This window comes from Hyalella azteca, unplaced genomic scaffold, assembly GCF_000764305.2.
Source record: "Hyalella azteca isolate HAZT.00-mixed unplaced genomic scaffold, Hazt_2.0.2 contig5580, whole genome shotgun sequence".
NCBI classification, from domain to species: Eukaryota; Metazoa; Arthropoda; class Malacostraca; order Amphipoda; family Hyalellidae; genus Hyalella; species Hyalella azteca.
This window is the reverse complement of record NW_025935765.1, coordinates 140355-159858: the sequence shown is the minus strand read 5'-3', so window position 1 is coordinate 159858 and position 19504 is coordinate 140355. Positions and strand designations below refer to the sequence as shown.

At 38.6% G+C, this 19504-nt stretch overlaps 2 protein-coding genes across 2 annotated transcripts; both read right to left on the bottom strand.

Annotated features, from left to right (window-relative positions):
* Nucleotides 1-4101: 4101 nt before the first annotated feature.
* Nucleotides 4102-10292, bottom strand: LOC108665688. Its single transcript, XM_018152464.2, has 3 exons — nt 10145-10292; nt 6915-6988; nt 4102-6227 (listed from the first exon to the last, which is right to left on the bottom strand). The coding sequence occupies exons 2-3, from the start codon at nt 6933-6935 to the stop codon at nt 5262-5264; spliced, it is 987 nt and encodes a 328-aa protein (XP_018007953.1). The 5' UTR covers nt 6936-6988; nt 10145-10292; the 3' UTR covers nt 4102-5261.
* A 2150-nt stretch (nt 10293-12442) lies between these two features.
* Nucleotides 12443-14376, bottom strand: LOC108665687 (ester hydrolase C11orf54 homolog). Its single transcript, XM_018152463.2, has one exon. It carries the CDS (start codon nt 14101-14103, stop codon nt 13135-13137), a length of 969 nt encoding a protein of 322 aa, XP_018007952.1. The 5' UTR covers nt 14104-14376; the 3' UTR covers nt 12443-13134.
* Nucleotides 14377-19504: the final 5128 nt, after the last annotated feature.

Below are 19504 nucleotides of genomic sequence, written 5' to 3'. Positions count from 1 at the left end.
TAACAGGAGATCACTAGGACTTAGGAGAGTTGTGCTAAACATCATTTGCATCACAATTGATCTAATTATTAGGAAAATTTTAAAAATGAACTAACTCACATAAGGAAACCTGTGTAATTTTGAGAATATGAGTAAATTGTATATTTTAAATATTTTATGATATAGTGTAATTTTAGGTGCCTGTTCTTTTATAATTGATTTCAAGACTCTTGGTATGAAGAGATCACATTCACACCTCCCACTCGGGCCACTTGCAGTCTGAGGCAGAGGCTCTGAGCTGACTGAGCAGTGGAGCACAAATTGATTTTTATTCAAGCCTTTTTTCTCTTGCCACCAGCTGTTTTACAGTTCAATTTCTAGCTCACTCTCACCAGCCTGTGGTTATTGTGACTTGTGTGAAAGAAGAGATAAAAGAATTAGTTACCAACTTACTGGGCATATTCATAGTTCATAGTCAAAGGGTGTTTACCAAAATTACCATGCTGCAGTTCAGCAACAGCAGGTATTATCCCAGCTGATAAATTGCTACTGTGCATATTTTCTGAAGGATAACTCCCCCACTAAGAGCTGATTATGCTGATACAAGGTTCCAAGGAAAGGAAGTGAAATATTTTCCAAGTTGGAGCAAAACTCCCTCCTCTGGTTTGTGTAGACTGTAGAGACTAGTAGAGTAAACACTGCAAGAGTTGAAGAGTGCTAGATGAAATGATTAATACTAATGGTGGCGGATATGGCGCCGTCCCGCCGTGCCTGCCGTTGGTATTGCAAGTAGGAGTGTAGGACACATGGTACTGAAATTATGCATATTAAAATGAACCAAGTAAGCCCTCATGCAGACAGACACTCAACAGATGCAGTCATGCCAGCATGGCCAAGTTGCAGTCGCAGACAAGCCACAGCACATTCCATAGAGCATGGCCATGCCGCCATGGTAAAGATCCATAAGCCACATAATCCACTGCTGCTGAGCTACTCCCAGACCCCAGTCATCCCAGACCCAGCTCGGCAGCCTGAAGGTTCCTTTTCCTGAGGCCTGCACTTCTTTAGTTCTTGTGACCACCAGGATGAGGATTCCGAATGTTCCAAAAATTTGGATTTCAAAATTCATGGCCAATCCTCAAAGCAAAAAGCATTCATAATGTGGATTTTGCAGAGCGATCATTTGAGTGTGCAAGATTGGCAATTCTGTCAGCAATTTCATGGTATTATTGCAGATTAACTACATCCAAAAAAAAGGGTGTAAAAAAAAACACCCTTTTTTTTGGATGTAGTTAATCTGCAATAATACCCAATTTCATTGCCAAGAATTTGATTGTGCGTGACCATGGATCCAGCACATCACCACTCTATCGAGCAACTTAGTCTGCTTCAATTTCTGCATTTGAAAGACAATCATCTAGAAGAGCCACTGAGCCACCTTAACTTTAAATGGAAGAAATCAACTGAAGTCGCAGTGCTGCTCGAGAATCAGACAAGATCCAGAACTGGTCAACTGGCTAATTCTGTACTCAGCTGTAGAGATACGTCCATGATGGGATTGATGGCTGAATCTGCACAGCCTTGTATAACGTAAAAAGTTCAGAACCCAGTATTACTATTACTCTATTTAGTCTATTAGTAGTAGGAGCCTCGAGCCTGTGTACGTGTAGTTTATGAGCCAATGTTGCTGTTTACTAACGTGTACGGTGTAAGCTGCGTAAGCTCTGCGTTTTCCAGAACGAATACGGAGCAATACTTCACTCAACTATTGTATCTAAGTATCTTATGTGTGAGGCTGTACGCGAAAAATTATTAGCTGATAAGGAATTAGGAAAAAAATTAATAAGCGTATTAACCATAGTTATTTCAAAATTTTCATTCGGTGTTCAGCTTCATCATCAGATCAAAATTGCAACGAAGTTCAAAATTATTTTTAGTGATGTGTTTTAGTGAAAAATGAATTAAAAAAACCTAAACGATCTGTGGTAAACAAGGCCTATGCCTCAATTTTTTTTTTTTGCAATTCCAAAGCGTGAAGGGTGGAAGCATGGTTGAAAGCGAAGGGTGGAAGCATGCAATTCCAAAGCGTGAAGGGTGGAAGCATTTAATTCAACCATGGGTGGAAGAAGGCTGGTTTTTATTTAAAAATTTCCAAGCCATTTTCAGGTTCATAGGTTTCAATCTCTTGATTATCATTCATTACAGTATAATACGCATGAAAAGACATCCATTATTAAAGATTTTCATAACATTGAGTTATCTCGTCAATTTTGCTAGTAGCAAGAAATTGTATGCCTCGAGTTGAATGCGAACGTCATTTTCCCTGTTAATATGTGTTGCACTTGAGTTCTGTGAGAACAAAAATCTGTGAGATTTGTTGAGATGCTGCTTGGATAACTCGAATGACTTTAATTGCGCGTAGTAAGTATGCGCACAACATCGGCCGGATGCACTTATCGTCTCATTATCTCATATGGTAAAGACGATAGTAAAAGGACAAATAGGAACATGAGTAAACAAGATTATAAATTCTTAAGAGGCTGAGGTATCGCCGTCAGGTCACATCGAGTCCTATGGAGTAATTGGCAGTTTATGCTTAGGGGAAATTTAACTGACGACGCCGGCAGTTGCATAAACGAGCATTTGAGCCTTGGAGTTTCAGAGGACGATACAGCTACCTCCGTCAGGGCGCACGACGTTATACTTCAGGAATGTGGAGAATAGACCATCTTCGAACAACGGCCGATTTTTTTAATTATAGCACCTGATCGAACCCACGAGTCACGACGACCATGCAAGTTATGGACCACAAGGGCTGCGAGACATCGACGTTTTTGACACTTATGCGCTTAGCTTGCGACTATTTTGATAGCTAGCTATTTCTGATTTGAAAGTAGATCAACGAAAGATATCCTCTGATGAGGATAAGACCAACGTTCTTAATCAGTTCTTCAGTAGCGTATTCAATGAAGAAGGCTTGAACAGTATTCCAGCTATTGAGGAGCGCCCAGTCGGCTCTAAATTAATTAACAAGTTTTGAAATACGAGAAGAAGAGGTTCTCAAGCGCCTGATTGCTGTAAATCCAAACAAGTCATGAGGACCGGACGGCTTCCACCCCAGATTACTCAAAGAGTTAGCAACTTTCCTAGCCGGCTCTATGCATATCGAAGGTCAAGTTAATAAAGCCAATAAACAACTTGGACTGGTCAGCCGCTCTTTCCAGTTCCTAGATGCAGAAGCGGTGAAGCAGTCGTTTGTTGCTGTCGTGCGCCCGAACCTAGAGTTTGGAAACGTCGTGTAGTCACCAAAACTTAAAGGACAAAAATTTAGTCGAGTGTTGAAAGACGTGCAACAAGGATAATTCCGGGCTTGAAAGGCAAGTCCTATGAGGACAGATTAAAGATTATGAAGCTTCCAAGCCTCAGTTATCGTCGTCTGCGTGGTGACTTCATCGAAGTATCCAAGTAAACTCATGGTTTATACAAAGTCCCTGAAGGATTACTAGAATTTGACGCAAGAAACAACACCAGGGGCCACGGCTATAAATTACAAAAAACTGCGTTGTAAGTTTGTAACACATCCATGCGACAACATTTCTTCTCGCTTCCAGTCACCGACATGTGGAACAGCCTCCCTGATAGCATCGTTGACGCTCCGAGTATGAACGCCTTCAAGAACAGACTAGACGAAGCTATCCAGATGCATTTGTTCAGTCTTAAAATACCTAGCAAATTACGGACCAGGCAATAAGTCCAGCAGCTATCTCAATCAATCGTCAGTTATGGAAAGATCGGGTTCCAAAGGCCGTATCCCTTGTGAATCAAGTCACGAAAAGTCCAAGAATCGGCAACAGGCCATGGGCCTATTTTATTAGTGCCGACACGTCTATTCTATTCTATTACCTACTTCGAAGAAAATATTTCGACAATATGATCTTAATGAAAATGATCGTTCAGGACAAGTCCTATTGAACGGCATTGCATCGGATTTTAAGGCAATATCATTCAAGTGTTTACACTACTACTCCATCACTCCATGTATGAGAACACATGCCGAGCTAATTACATCGAGACTATTATTTTTTTTGTACAGATTAAAGACAAGGTCAAAAATAAACAATATCACAGCCTCGTTTTATTTGATGTAGTGAATATAATTATTATCAGTACGATATCAATGGCAATATTTCTTCAAGAAGTTTCCACCAACGAAACATACGAACAAAGACGAACTAATTGAAGAATACATAAACGTCCTTTGAACTCCTATTAGTTACAGCAGCTGGAGTAATAATTTTCCTTCGTCCGTAAAATAAACGCAGTCGAATTACCAACGTTTACAAGCTTCGGAATAATGATGCTTGTAATCGTCTATTGGCAAAAAAAATGCAAACCGGATAAATGATACAATTCAAGAATACAAGCAAGAATCAGTTAACTAAGATAATGACAAGAAAAATCGCTGCAAACCAGCTCCATGGTTCTGTCAAAATGTTAAGAATGAAGCTATAAGATACTTTCAGCTGCATTCTTCCAAATTAGCTGCATTAAAAAAAATTCAGCGGCGTTCAGCTCCAGTCCAAATTAAATAGTTGCCATGAATTGATTGAATAGCACTACTCTACAAGAACTTGGGCTAGAGGAAACACATCCAGTAAAACATATTAGCATCATAACAAAACCATTACTTAAATCGACTACTGAAAGACAATGAAATGGTTGAGAAATTAAAAGGAACGGACCTGTTAAAAGCCTACGTATCTGTTACAAATTTTATGCGGATGAGAAGTAAAAGCGTTATTAACGTGAAGTTTCTGATCATAAATGCAAAGGAATAAAAATTTTCTCGAATTGGAAGTAACCAGGAATCCAGAATGGAGGCACGTGGTGTTTATAGTTAATACGTGGTGTTTATAGTTAATACAAAGAAATAGAGACACGGTAAACTATTGCAGATTTATACCTCGCTTGTAAATTAGATCCAGTTTTCAGCCTATGATAATAGAAAAATAGGTCCCTTGAGATGGAAGTGCGTTCTTACAGGAAGTCAAAGCGATTCTGCAGAGATTTCCTGTGGCACTAGAGGCCGCCGTACTAGGATCGTGGTTGTTATTCCCTCGAGTCTATACAAGATCTCTTTCAGTGCAATTTCGTAATCGTAACTGCAATGGAAGCTGTTACGGACCTTGTTTTTCGGCTGCCACCTTGTGTGAATAGGGTTTCAAGGCTAAAATAAAATCTTCTGCTGGAATGTTCACCCTGCTTGGTTGATTTCTTGATATTTAATTGCATGCATTCACACCTAGCAATTCCCGGTAAGTGTACCATCCTGATTCCACAAGTAAGGCAACTATGGGGCCTAAATTCCTGCCTCCAGATTCTTGTGCTTTGATAACTGATTCTAGATAGTCGTTACGGGTGGTAGGGGCGAACACGTTGTAAATGGGGCAAGGAAACGGGCATACCAGATACAGGCAATGACTAGCCAGCAGCCGGCACATTCTGCCGTTGCCATCAGAAAAAGGATGAAGAGCTACAAAATTATAAAGCAACCAGGCGGCACACCGGAAATACAATGAGATTTCTAGCTTAGGTTCCAAAGAAGACTTTTTAATATATTCAACTGTGCTATTGTATGTGTCTACCATCTGAAGAATGTGTTTGTATGCATCATCAGTGGAATAAAAGCGCGGATAGTAGTGTATTTTGCCGTTATAATGCGCAAATCGATCTTCCGTAGAGAACTCGCCCAGTTTATTAGATGACAATAACTTGTTCATCAAGATCTCATGAGTGTCTTGAATGCATTCTTCTACATCCAGTAAGCCTTTGCTCTCACCATCCTGGTTTATAGCTTCAAGATGGTTGATGGCATCTAACAAGTTCCTGGTGACTTGTTCTTCCCGTGTGAAATTGCTACACGTTTTATTAATTGCGTTCTTAGTTGAAGCCATATCTAAGGTGCCTTCATCTTCTCCCAAGTTAGCAGTGAGAATGAATTTTAGTTTAAGATAATACAATTTTTCATGATATTCCAAGGAGTCAGAAGGCCTCATAGTAGTTCTCAGTAAAACAATTTCTTGAAGCATGTCACTGATGGATGGTGCATTAGAATCACCTCTCCACAACGGATTCTCAGGAATATCCAGCTGACTAAGGAAGTTGTACACTCCTCTTGCAACGAAATCTCTTTGTCCGACATCAGTGGCTTCATTCTCAATACTAGGGATGGTGTCTTTGACGTGACTCTGAAATTAATAGAGAACTCTTACACATCTGTTCACCACATAATTTTGAACATGCAATGACCGAAGTAATAGCACTAAAATTGTACAGAATTCATCTCCACTATTTTAAAACTATATTATTATTAACGGAAAATTAGTAAGATACAAATATGTTATAATAGTAGTTCAAATGGATAGCAAATATGAATATAATGTTTGGTACGTAAAGGTTGAATTTAGAATGTTGCATTAACTTCCAATTTACCAGCTTCTAAATTTATGGTTTTAATGATGCAAATATTAGTGTCATGATAACATTTTTTTTTTTTGAAACCACAATTTAACACATATTAGAGAAAATGCACATGGGCCACTGAGGGGGCTAATAATCATACATATTTCCAACAAACCACACCAATTTTCATAACATTTTCTCCACCAGCTGATGTCTGGTGGTAACTAGTCAGACATAAATGCAAGAACATTTGCAAGCTGCTTCACTGGAAACTATAAAAGCATATTAACATTCAATACTTGATTGGGATAATTCCATAGATAGGAAATCACTCCAGATATCAAATGGCATTTAATAAGAAAAATAGATAACTTGAAAATCAGATAAAGCAATGATCTTTAAACCACTTTGAAGAATAATTACCTGTACATTTCAACATTACTTGTATTAGCACAATGAGCATAGTCACTTACTTCTTGTAATTGAGATCCCATGTTCAGGTGTGTAGCATTGAAATATTCTGCAAAATAACGGCAACACTTTTTCACTGGAAAGAAAAATTTTTGATAATTACAATGCTGGTCTATTGAAAATTTAGAACAGAATGTGTTCAGCATAAGAAGCAAACATTATTAAAAAATATTTTCTTATTTGGAAATGATTTTGGGAGGATGGTTAATGCAAGTTGTATAAGGAGATGTCTTGGTCCAAATCAAATTGTTGCCATGACTTGTTTGAATAGCACCACAAGAACTAGGACTAGAAGAAACACATCCTGTAAAACATACGTATTAGCATCAGAATAAGAATTGATGCCTAACAATTTTTACCATGGAGTTGATAATATGCACAAAAACACAGTATGCAATAAAATTTTGTCTCATTTCTTGCTCTCAACAATGACTGTCAAACAAATGACAGTCAACAATGATAATATAGATGGATGCAAGTATTTATTCAATGAAATTGTGAAAATGAAATTTAGAATTTAAAGTCAGTGTTAGAATGAGAGTACCGGTAGCATATTAAATGAAGTTGAAGAAAGACAAGTCACTGTGTCCAAAGGCTGCCTAGAGGCTATAGAAGTCAATGGAGACCCAATACAGCAATAGGCAGATTATTTCCTACATATATACATACTCATACATAATCACCTGCAATCATAATGCAATGAAATCATAAAAACCAATCATCACCATTACTAAACACTAGTGACCATTAATGAGTGGGAAGGACATTTTTCCTGGAGACTTCTGAAACAAGCAAGACAATTATTGTTGGAAAGACAGGAACAATTTTAAACAACACATTTTCTCTGATGTGGACAGAGCTGGGCAGCGCTACTTGGAAATGTAGCGGCGCTACCGCTACCGCTACATGCTCTAAATGTAGCGGGCGCTACCGCTACCGCTACACCCACTGGATTGTAACGGGCGCTACCGCTACCGCTACAGTAAAATGTAGCGCGCTACATTAGCCGCTACAATGACTAAAATTATATCAAATCTCTAAATATTCATTGTTCTGCTATTGGGATTTACTCATTAACATTTAATGATAATAAAACATTTTTAAAAAACATATCAATGCAACTTTATTGCAATTAACCTAACCGAACTAGTATGGGTTACCCCAGGGTTAGATACAGTAAATAAAAGTTACAGTTATTTTTATGTTTTACCTTCCCTACATGGATGTGAACTTAAATCTACCAATCTAAGAAATTATCCACATTTTTTTAATTTACATGAACAAAAAGGTCTTAGATTTCTGTTTTACATATGTGTACCAAGTTTTAAAACGATCTGTCTGTAAACAAAAAAGTTTTGTTGGAGGGTAGACGGTCCCCTTAAAGTAAAATCTAAAGGCTTTATCTATAAATGTAGCGGTAGCGCTGTAGCGGCAAAACCTCGTATCGCTACTTAAAAATGTAGCGGGCGCTACCGCTACCACTACATTGCCTTAAATGTAGAGCCGCTACCGCTTCCGCTACTGAAAATGTAGCGGCCGCTAGTAGCGGCCGCTACATGTAGCGCGCTACTGCCCACCTCTGGATGTGGAATATATCTACATTTCAAGCTGTGACTACAGCTTTCCTGCCATTCTCAGAGGCTCAGAGCCACAAGATTAAAAATTTTTATGAAATTGGACACTTTGAAGCTGCAAGATTTTATTCATAAGTAGGAAAATTCCATTCAGGTACTCCTTAGTCCTTAAAAAATGCTTTACTTGTATTCCACTGTGCAGAGAGTGGATGAATATTGCAAGATCTTTGGCGACGCTTCAGTAGCAAAATTTACGCCTTCAGAAGATCTTGCTGACACATTTAGATTGTAATTCTTGCATTTAATATATTTGTCAGTCTTTGGCAACTATTTAGAAAAAAAAGTAAGGTTTCCGGTGCGTTGGATGGATCAGGATGCAGTAAAGCTTGTCCGGAAATCGGTTGCGATGAGTTCCCACCAAAAAAATGTAAACAAAATGTAGTTGCGGTCACATTAGAGCGGTCAGACTGCATCATCACATGTTCAGTTGACACTTGCTGTACAATCGGACTGTTTTTATGGTAAAATTAGTAATTTGGGGTAACACGTGCATGCAACCTTGTAAATAAGTTTGTGGCTTGTAAATAGTTTTTCATTACTCAGCATAAATGGCTTTTCATTAAAAATTACCTGGCGACGCATCTTGAAAATGGTCAGTGATGCTTTGGGCTTAAAAACCCATATATTGGCGATGCTGCTTCCACCTTCTGCACCCTGGCTTGTATTCCAAGAATAAAGCAGGCATGGAATATATCTACTTGGCAAGCCACAACTGAATTTTTTGAGCCATGGTTTTATGGATTTGCCAGCAGCAATTCAATTTTTTCAAGCCATGATTCCATTTCTTTGAGCCATGAATTTCAAATCTTGGCCATGAAAAGCCATTAAAAAGCTGCACAAGTTTTTACAAAGTCATACATGTGTCACCCCAAATCTCTAATTTTACCCTGAAACAGTCAAACAGCAAAACTAACACTTGGCTTCACTCAAGAGTCAAGACTCAAGTGGCAACTGTACACATGATAATACATTCTGATCACTCTGACATGCCCGCAGGCTGCAGCTAGGTGATCTTCAAGCCTCAGCCAGTCAGCCCTCAGGGTCCAGGCCAGGCCCCAAGGAAACATTTTGGGTTGACTTATTGACTGTTATTAGCTACGTTTTGCAGGATATTTTGGCAAGAACATTGAAGTAATGCAGATTGCGCCATCATTGCGCAAGTTGAAAATTTTATGAACAACAGGTTTGCAATTTGCAGACCGCAATTTTAGAATCTAACAATTACATGACATTACAGTCTTTACTGCATAACCTACCTAGGTTGGAGTGTTCAGTGTTGGACAGTTGGACTTTGCACTTTGGACGCCATCATTAAAAATAAGGCTGGTCATATTGAATAAATACTTTTGAGAATTGTTCAAGTAGTTCTTGACTTCAGCTCATCTAATAAAAAATTAATTCACCCGTTTTTTCATTGAAAAATAAGAAAAACATGCGTGCCATAAAGCATAAATATGGCAGAACCTGTCTAACAGTAACCGGCACAGCCTAATACGTAGGCTAATCTGCCTAATCAGATGTCAAATTTAGAATGCTTCAGGCTGACTATATAACCTATAAGAGCATGCACTATATACTAACCTATAATTGCACTATACCTGCAGCTGCAGGCTCCACTCGCACCAGAAGCAGAGTGGACTCACTGGACTGTTGTAAAGAAGTGGATATTCGGTTCTCAGGAGACTTGACTCAGTGAACCCGGAACGCACGTTTTATTTGGAACCAGCTGAAAAGTGAGAAAACAAAGACAAGCGACAAGAGGATGTCATGTTTCGCTAATTAAAGTTAACAATGAATGAAAATTATTTGAATAAATTTCTTATAAAAAATTTCAAAACTTTATTAATATAAGTAGTTAGGCCTATGTACAATATAGTCATAGTTCATTTCTTCATTAATATTAGTTAAAATAGTTCATTGCTCATATGACTAATTTCATAATATCAGTTGAAATTACGCAAATATCAAACTAATGAACAGATTTGAACGAAATTTTTACCGAATCGACACTTTAGCGAACTCAAGCGCGAACTCAAGCGCGAGCTCATGAGGCAAACCTAACTTCACCTTCAACTTACCCAGTCATAAATCCATAAATACCGAACGGATTTCTTTCCAATTTGAAATATAAGTAGATAATATTAGTAATTTGCGGACAGATTTATTTCAAATTTTTACATCAAATACTTTTATATTAATACGGAAAACATGACTTCATGTTTAACTTACCCAGTCATAAATTAGGTGAAGTTAGGTTTGCCTCTTGAGCTCGCGCTTGAGTTCGCTAAAGTGTCTATTCGGTCCTTCCAACTGTGGTTTAGCTCGCACAATTTTTTTCCGATTTTGCCTTTGTTTGCGAGTTATCCGGCTATACGTATAGCCGGATTGATTTTCGACTCTTGGCATTGGCATTGACTCTTGGTCAATGCCAATTTAAAAATCCATGGTTGAATTAATTCAACCATGTAAAAATCGGCCTCATATGCCGGTCGTATTTCCGTATACGGTATACCCGTATAACTCGCGGACGAAGGCAAAAAAAAAAAAACGAAAGCGAAATTTAAAAAATTTTCACTAGCCAAACATCACCGTTAGGTCATAATGAATAGGTGTACCAAGCTTCATCGAACTGCGTTTCTTAGTTTGGGAGATATTCCTTGATCATTTTGAATATTTGGAGATTGGCCGTAAGACCGGCCGAAGTTGTCTGAGACGTCAACATGAAGTTCGCTGAGCTCAATTCCAAACTTTTGCCTGCTAGATCAACGGTAAGTAACAATTCTTCAAACATATTTCGAATTTTCGGAGAATTTATATACTAATACGATAACTTTATTAGCTTGATAAGATTGACGGAGTGCACAATCCAATCACATACGAGTATCTGACAGTTTCTCATGAAAATGACGCTCAAGTGTAAAACACGCGGCGAACGAAAAATTCATTAAATGCGGGGGATAATCAGGTGATTGCGTAAGTAAAGGAGCTAGAGAAGCAATGAAATATATCTACAAACAAGTGGAGCAATTACAACCACGACTTTTCACATTTTATTAACTCCAGGCTCCTGTGCTATCTAGTTTAAAACGATCTACCCATTGCCTGGTATTACACGTTCAGCTGTCATATATGATATCTCCAGTAGTACACAAAGCAGTGGTTGCAAAATTATTCAATATTAACGGTCATCAGGTTATTTGTTAAAAATCATCACCCCGCACGTGCTGGTAGGGCTCACAACAAATTAACGATCTGCATTGAGGTTATCTGAAACGCTTATATCTGTGAAAGCATTTAACTCGGAAAGATCGGCGTGATTAAATCTCAAGTCAATTTATCACTTAATCATTGTAGGACACCACTCCTCACTTGACAATAACACATTATCACTCGTTAATGCGGTTTACAGTAACAATGACATCGCAAAGTATCCAAGGTTTAACGCTTACGTGTCGAACAAATATCTAAAAAAATAATGTGGAAAGAGGAAAACAAGGTGAAACCATCCCTCACTCAATGTAAACCACAAATCTGCACTTTGACAGTAATATTTAGCACTCGATAATAAGGCTTAAAACAGCAATGACCCAGTCAGGTTTCAGAGGTTCAACCTTATTTCTCTCAAAGTATATTATACTAAGAGTGTGGGAGTGCGTAAGGATGTCTTATAAGTCCTAGTGAAGGAATGTCACGTAGTTTTATTAAGGATGAGTTCATCGGCATGAACATCATCGGAAAAGCATGAGACTAAAGTGGGGACGTTCGACTGAATTCTGACATATCTCATACAGGGAAGGAGAGAAACCGATGGTCAAAAAATGCACAGTTAATTAAGCAACATAAAGTGCATGGAACACACAGTTCAAGCAACACGAAAGAGTGCTTTGAATGATGCTGAGCGTACGATTTAATAAAGGTTAAATAGAAACAAATTTATTTGGTTCCACGAAATATATTTAAGCAATCTCTGATGTAAAACAAAATGCTTTCACAATACGTTAATAAAGCACTTATCACACTCGCAAATTCAGTCATCAGCCCACGTTTTTTTTAACTTTAGCTTTTCTTCCAGGAATGACTGAATGAAGAAATGTAACGATCGGCATTAAAGTGAGAAAGAATTAAACATCAAATGGTTTACCTTCGATGTGAAAAAGATATTATTGAGGTATTACCACGATTCAGAAATAGCATGGTGCTTTCACATTGAGCCGGTAAACATAGAGTGAGGAGTAAATAGATTACGCGATAGATAGACCACATTGTGACAGTCTCACTGACAGATAATGCTCCATAATACCTCCATTACAGTAATGGGACATAGTTCACGAGAACCCTCTATAAAATAGATAAAGGCTTATTGAAAAGTTCATGATAATTTTAGTGCTCCATGTAATGATCGTAAGGGAAATTGGCATGATTATGCTTGGTAATAATCCAGTAAATGTAATTCATTGATATCGTAAGATCGAAAAGAAATGTACATATATTAAAATAAAAGTAATCAAATAAATTTCACGTTACATCACATTATTTCTGAATGAAGCTGAGTCGATAAAGTTGGAACATAATAAATTTCTTACAGTTTTCAATTTTTGCCGATATTGTGGGTGTTCTGGGGCTTGTCAACTCGGTAGAGCACCTCAGCCAAGTTGTAGTATGCTTCGTACTCGACGGTGTCGGGCGTCACGTCATAGTGGTAATGTCCTCCGTACTCTGCACCGTATCCATGAGAATGCTCTAGCCTGAGGTCCAAACCCGGATCAGAAGACACCATCACACTAAAAAATATCATAGGTGCAGCCATCTCAAAGTATTTGAGCCAGTTCGAAACTTCTTCGTCATTGTTCAGAGCGATTTTCGAAAAATTCGGCATGATGTGACATTTTGCTGCACCTGAGAGCATTCGAAAAATGCCCCCAAGCCCAACTACTTTGTTCGGAAATCCTTCAGTGATCGCTTTTCTAATGCAGCTCACGAAGTTTTCTTCACCAATTCGTTGACGAGCACGTACCTTCAAAACTTTTCCAGGTGCTCCTTCGCAAGCAAAAAGGTTTACCATCAACGAACAGCATGCTTGATCCTTGGCAAGGGAGACAAGCTCATGTCCGTCCCCAGACAACTTACTAACCTTCGAATTATTGTCTGCGTTGGTGCCCGTACGCAAGTTAGGCATCATCTCACTGTTCATACCGACGATTTCGTGCGGCCCTCCTCCAGCGCCGACTATGAAACTATCAGGCAAATCAATGAGCTTCGCCAGCTCGTTGAAGTCATAGTTTTTGCTGAGGTCAGCGAAAGGGACTAAATAAGGTGGCCCCCCGACGTCAGCAATGCGAGTGGATCCAGCGAGACCAGCAGCCGGCAAGTTGAATGGAGCTTTGGTAAGATCAGGACACTCTTCAACACTCACTGACACTTCTTTGAAATTTTTTTCCAAGCCTTTACGCAAAATAGAACAGATATCTTCTAGTGGCGAGGTAAAAAGTCTCACAGATTCAACAGGCCAAGACATTTTGATTTTAATATCTGAAAAATAGGAGATAACGGATAACATCAAATCTGTTCTGTGCAGTGACTAAACACCTGTATCAGCAGTAAAAGGCGGGGCAACATAAGTGAATAAAAGGAAAAATTTTCTCGGTGTAATCATTATTCAGTTATTGATAGGTATTTACTGTTCAATATAATTCTATCTATTGGTTTGGAATAAACTCGAAAGAGATGAAATGACCAGGACTAGGAGGGACAGGTGAGAAGCAACAAAAACTACGACACTGGAACATGAGGTCGCTTACACGGGACGTCGGCCGCCCGCACGAGAGAGACAGAGAAGGGAAATGTAAGGAAGTCTACCTACATAATAACTTAACCCCACAACTGAAGCCCGCAGTCGGGTACCGCGAGCTCAGCGGTGGGGCGCTCGGCCCGCCTTAAGGAATAATCCCCCTAGGAGCGCGAAGTCCCATAGGACTTCTGACGAGCACAGACGCGCGTCAGAAGTCCCCACTGAGGGGAAATTGTATCACAAGATTCAAGGCTAAGACAATATATCAATTCAATTAAAATCAGACGTTTGTAAGGGATCGTTCGCCCGAACTTTCTACAGGATAAAAATATCTTGCAGCATTGTATAAAAAATTCAATGCTAAGGCAATATATCGATTCCTTAGGAATCAAGCGTTTCTGAGCGATCATTCGCGTGAAATCTCTATAGGCCAAAGATGAGTTTATCGTTTATGAACGAGCATTCCACAGTCGCCACCAAACGAGAAAGATATATATACTCTAGTAACCAAAAATTTTATGCAATAACTTTCAGTTTGACGCTGAGACGTCACTTAGGCCTCACACGATAATAATTTCACAAGGGAGTACCATGCTAAGTAACAATATGGTCAATTCGGCACGTCAATGCAAACGTAAACCATAAAATTCTGTTTGAAATATCGAGTGATGATTGCTTAACGTCGAACTAAGTAATAGTGCGTCTTAGGTTTAATCAAATTTATCAACCCAACCGATAAGAAACATACGCCGGCTGTTGTCCAGCGAGTAGCACTCGATATTAAGATTCAGAGAATTACTTTTCAACGAATTAACAACTTGGTCTTATTAATAAAAATAAAGTTTCATAAAAACATCGTTAAAAAATAACAAAATAATAAGCAATTAACTGTTGGCAAAATATAATGACGCCTGAAATTGTCGTAACCTACCATCGGCATGGACAGGGCCAGACTGGCCTCGAGCTGCCAGCTGCCCACAATTCACTTGTGTTTATTTTTTTTTATGGAGCTACTTGCTGCTCTAGCAAGTTTTTTTTGTTAGGCTGATAAGCTCAGGTTCATCCTTGATTTTTTTTTCAGAATTTCGTAGTCAATATACAATCATTATGCAAAACGCAATGAAGATCACATTAAATAGATCATTAGAATTCCGATGATTACGTGTCCTTGAATGTACTCGTATCATCTCTTGACTTCGGCCGTGCCGAGAGATTAGGTTTCACTTCTCTGCTCAGAGCGTGCTGGTAATGTTATAATGTTAAACAGAAGTTTCAGTTTCGATTCCTCGAAGCACTTTGAGAGCGGCTGAGTGGGATTAAAACAAAATACACATTCATTTCGAAAATGCTTAAACTAAAATATTCACGATGCTGAGTGGGTAATCAGAATATTTACTCAGTCGTCCACTCTAGGGGCGTCGAAACTGGTACAAACTAGATGGCCTTCTTGGCTCATGTCTAATACATGGCTGCTATCATTATAGAGTGAATTGGATTCGTGTGCGCAGAAACTGATACCTTATGAAATAATTTCTTTCAGTAATGACTTGGGTTTAAAACAAATTACAAAATACACAAAGGAGTGTTTATGGTCGGATAAATTTTTCTTCACTTTTTACAATTACATCAACACTGTCGAATGCAAACGTGAAATCCACGTTTTTAGGAAAAAAGAAAAAAGGTTGGCTGCTGGAGTAAACGTGAAATATCATTTCTCCAAGGCAGCGGCTCCCTTCTCAGCAGGCCGAAGAACAGCCAGCTTCCCTTGCAGGGACGATTTTTTATGCGTGATTGCCGTCGCGGTGAGGAATTGCACCAGTGTGGGTTTGCTATGGCCAAACGGAAGGTTCATTTTAGATAGTTGCTTCCGGCGCTTGACTTCTTGTTTGCAGATTGCCATGGGCCTATTTCTTCAGTGTCGACACAAATTCTAGCCGGCAAGCAGATACAAATCGCATTGACGGTGCTTAACGTAACCATATATCGAGGGTTTAAGGACATTTACCAAATACTTACAATAGAATTTGAGTTGTTGCAAAAGACGAGCTATCTTGAGGGTCATAAGTGATAATAATTTGCCAGCAAGGGAATCAATTTTACAAGTGAACAAGGCACTGGAAATGGAAACGAAAATCTAATGAGACGCTTTAGAATAAAATACTCACGGACGAGAGGTGTGGATAGAAGTTAGTAACGTGGCCAAATATTTATTAGCGCTCAAGCTATTTAGATATATCGCACCGAAAGTAAAGATGAACATCACCAAAGAGGTGGAAGGTCTCAGTTATCTAAAGTTTCCTAAATCAAAAAATTAATCATCACTCACTAGGGGCGGAGAAGATTAATCATCACTCACCATCTGTCAAAGAGAGGTGACAAGGAGGGACAGATGGAAAGCAACTGAAACTAAGACACTCGAACAAGAGGTCGCTTACACGGGACGTCAGCCGCCCGCACGAGAGACAGAGAAGGGAAATGTAAGGAATCCTACCTACATAATAACTTAATGTAAGGAATCCTACCTACATAATAACTTAACCCCGCAACTGAGACATGCAGTCAGACACCGCGAGCTCAGCGGTGGGGCGCTCAGGAAAAATCCCCCAAGGAGCGCGAAATCCCATAGGACTTTTGACGAGCACAGACGCACGTCAGAAGTCCCCCCCCCTGAGGGGGAGAGGATAGGAACAAAAGACACTCGCACGAGAAATGATCAGCAGCGCAAAGTGTAGACGCGATACGAGGCTCACCGACACAACTTCAACGTGGAGTGAAGCTCGAAAATATATCAGGTGGATAGATGAGGAGCACTGCCGTAGAGAAAGCGCACCTCTTCCAATAAAAACGTTATTGCAAAGCAGTGGTTCGTTTCTAACTACGTGTCCTTGGATGTACTGATGATGAGTCGAAGTTTTTAATCGGAAACCATGGAGCTACTATATACGAGGAAGCTCATGACATGCATCATGCCCTTATTGGACGTCGACAGCGGAAATTATTTTAAACTCAAGCGAGCGATAGCCGAAAAAGGGAAGTGATACTCGGCTTGGTATCACTCACTTCACTGATACAAAAAATTGAATTTCCATATATTTACATATATACCAGGTAGATTATTACATGAATTGCAACTAAATTTTGTATTTACATTAGTACAAAAACCGAGTAAAAAACTTACATGTAACAGGTCATTATGTCACACCAGCAAGAATATCAATATTATCAATCAATACGTTAAGATTGTTATGTTGAGAGCATCTTAGGGGTTATCCTTCAATTGCTCGGGTTCAGGTCTCCAATTAAGCAATCAAGAGTTTATCTAATTTTAGCAAGTGAACAAATTACATCACTGACATCACGTTTATTTCGGCAATAATTTTTATTGCTAAAACTTGCCACCATTTTCGATTAAATTGGCAACTTCATAGGTACGACGAATGCGGGAAAGTGCTTCTTCTGGATGTCGGTATCAGCGACAGCCTTCTACCGATAAAGTAATAAGCTGAAAACCTGGCAAGAAAACAAACATTTGGTAACAGGCAGAGTGCCTTACGGTAAGCACTAAAAGTGATCATCAAAAGCTATAACTTTAACTGAGACCAATAGTAATTTATATTTGGCAAGATTTGAACAAAATTTTTCTGCAGTGAAATACAAAACATTCTAGAAGGCGTTGTAAATTAATAATAGGAATGACAAAGCCTTCTAACCTCACGTGTAAAGAGAGCTTTTGTCCATTTGTAAATAGTGGAAAAATAGCGTCGCTTATTGGAGTTATGCAAATATATGAAATATAAAACATTTTATATATAACTAAAAATGTTTGCAATATAACTGCAAACATTTTCGATATAATGTTAGTTCTTGTTAAAGTTTTGTCTTTGAATTTTGACTTTTAAAGTGATTTTATTAATTTTTAGTTTAGTCGAACTGATGATGGAGCTGGACTCCGAAACGTTTTCAATATCGATATGGTGAATTTTCTTGGCGTTTTCTTTGCTCTTAAATTCCTTGTGAACTTGCTATATAAGCAGACTAATAATATAAGTACTTAAAACATTTGAAAACTGAAACAGGACAAATAACTCTTGAGGTCACTTTTGGGATAATCAGAATGCCAAAAGAATACAAATAGCTTACAAAAAACACCAAAATAATAGAAATTTGCCCAAGATAATTCGTGATAAATGTTTGACACGTCTATCGCAACAAATTTTAACCAACGCGCGAACTTCATAATCAAAACATTGTGCAAAATATAATTCGATATCAGGGGGAGAGGCCAAGTCTCCAAATAACAAGAGTATCAATGTTTTATGACTTGACTTTCAACGAGACAAGAAACTTATAAACGTCTATTATTTGCAGGGTGAAGGTGATGACCAGAGCATAAAATCACATTCACGCTTGATGAAAAACTGCCAAAGATTTTAAAATCTCGAAAATTATTGCATATTGAGTCCTATCTTCAATCTTCCTTCAAGGAACAACTTGTCAAGCGAGACAAAATTTACAATCAACTCTGAAACCATAAAGTTTTTGTCTACAAACCAACTATGGATCAACTCACGGCGATAAAGCGAGTAAACTTTGATTTAAGTAAGGAAAATTATCTTTGACAAACGAATAATTCATCCGTAGAGGTCGACTTCTAACGTATAGGTAATGCGTGGTTTAGAATTTGATCCTGCAAATATACTAAGCATAGTTTGTCATCAGCGGATTGATAGTTTTCTAAAAACATCCAGATTAATCCACGTGATTATTAGTAGAACACATCAAACGATTCTACGTGATCCAACGCCATACAGAATGTATTATTACACAGCATTTCCGTGTATAAATTTATACTTAATGTTTCACAACACTTTCGTAATAAAACAATCTTTGGTTCAACGGTGATTCCAAATACATGAATCAAGTTCCATATTATGCCCAGATAGATCAAAATATGGAGCCTGAAATACAACCTCGGAGGGTTTCTTGGCTTCGTTCACGACGAATTGTTGCCCGTGTTACATCGGTCCTATTAGTTAATCCTTTGTACCACGTTCAAGAAAGCAATTATTTGGCTGCTTAGCAGCAATGACCGACGTGAAGTGGCAAGCGAGCCAAATTAATGAGAAGTTCTTTACAATATACGACTTAATGCCTCTTAATGACTATATAC

Coding starts and splice junctions, on each gene's coding strand:
- LOC108665688 (XM_018152464.2), bottom strand. CDS start 6,935: ATGGGATCTCAATTACAAGAA. Junction 6,228..6,914: donor TGGGATCTCAATTACAAGAA/GTAAGTGACTAT, acceptor TATTAATTTCAG/AGTCACGTCAAAGACACCAT.
- LOC108665687 (XM_018152463.2), bottom strand. CDS start 14,103: ATGTTATCCGTTATCTCCTATTTTTCAGATATTAAAATCAAAATGTCT.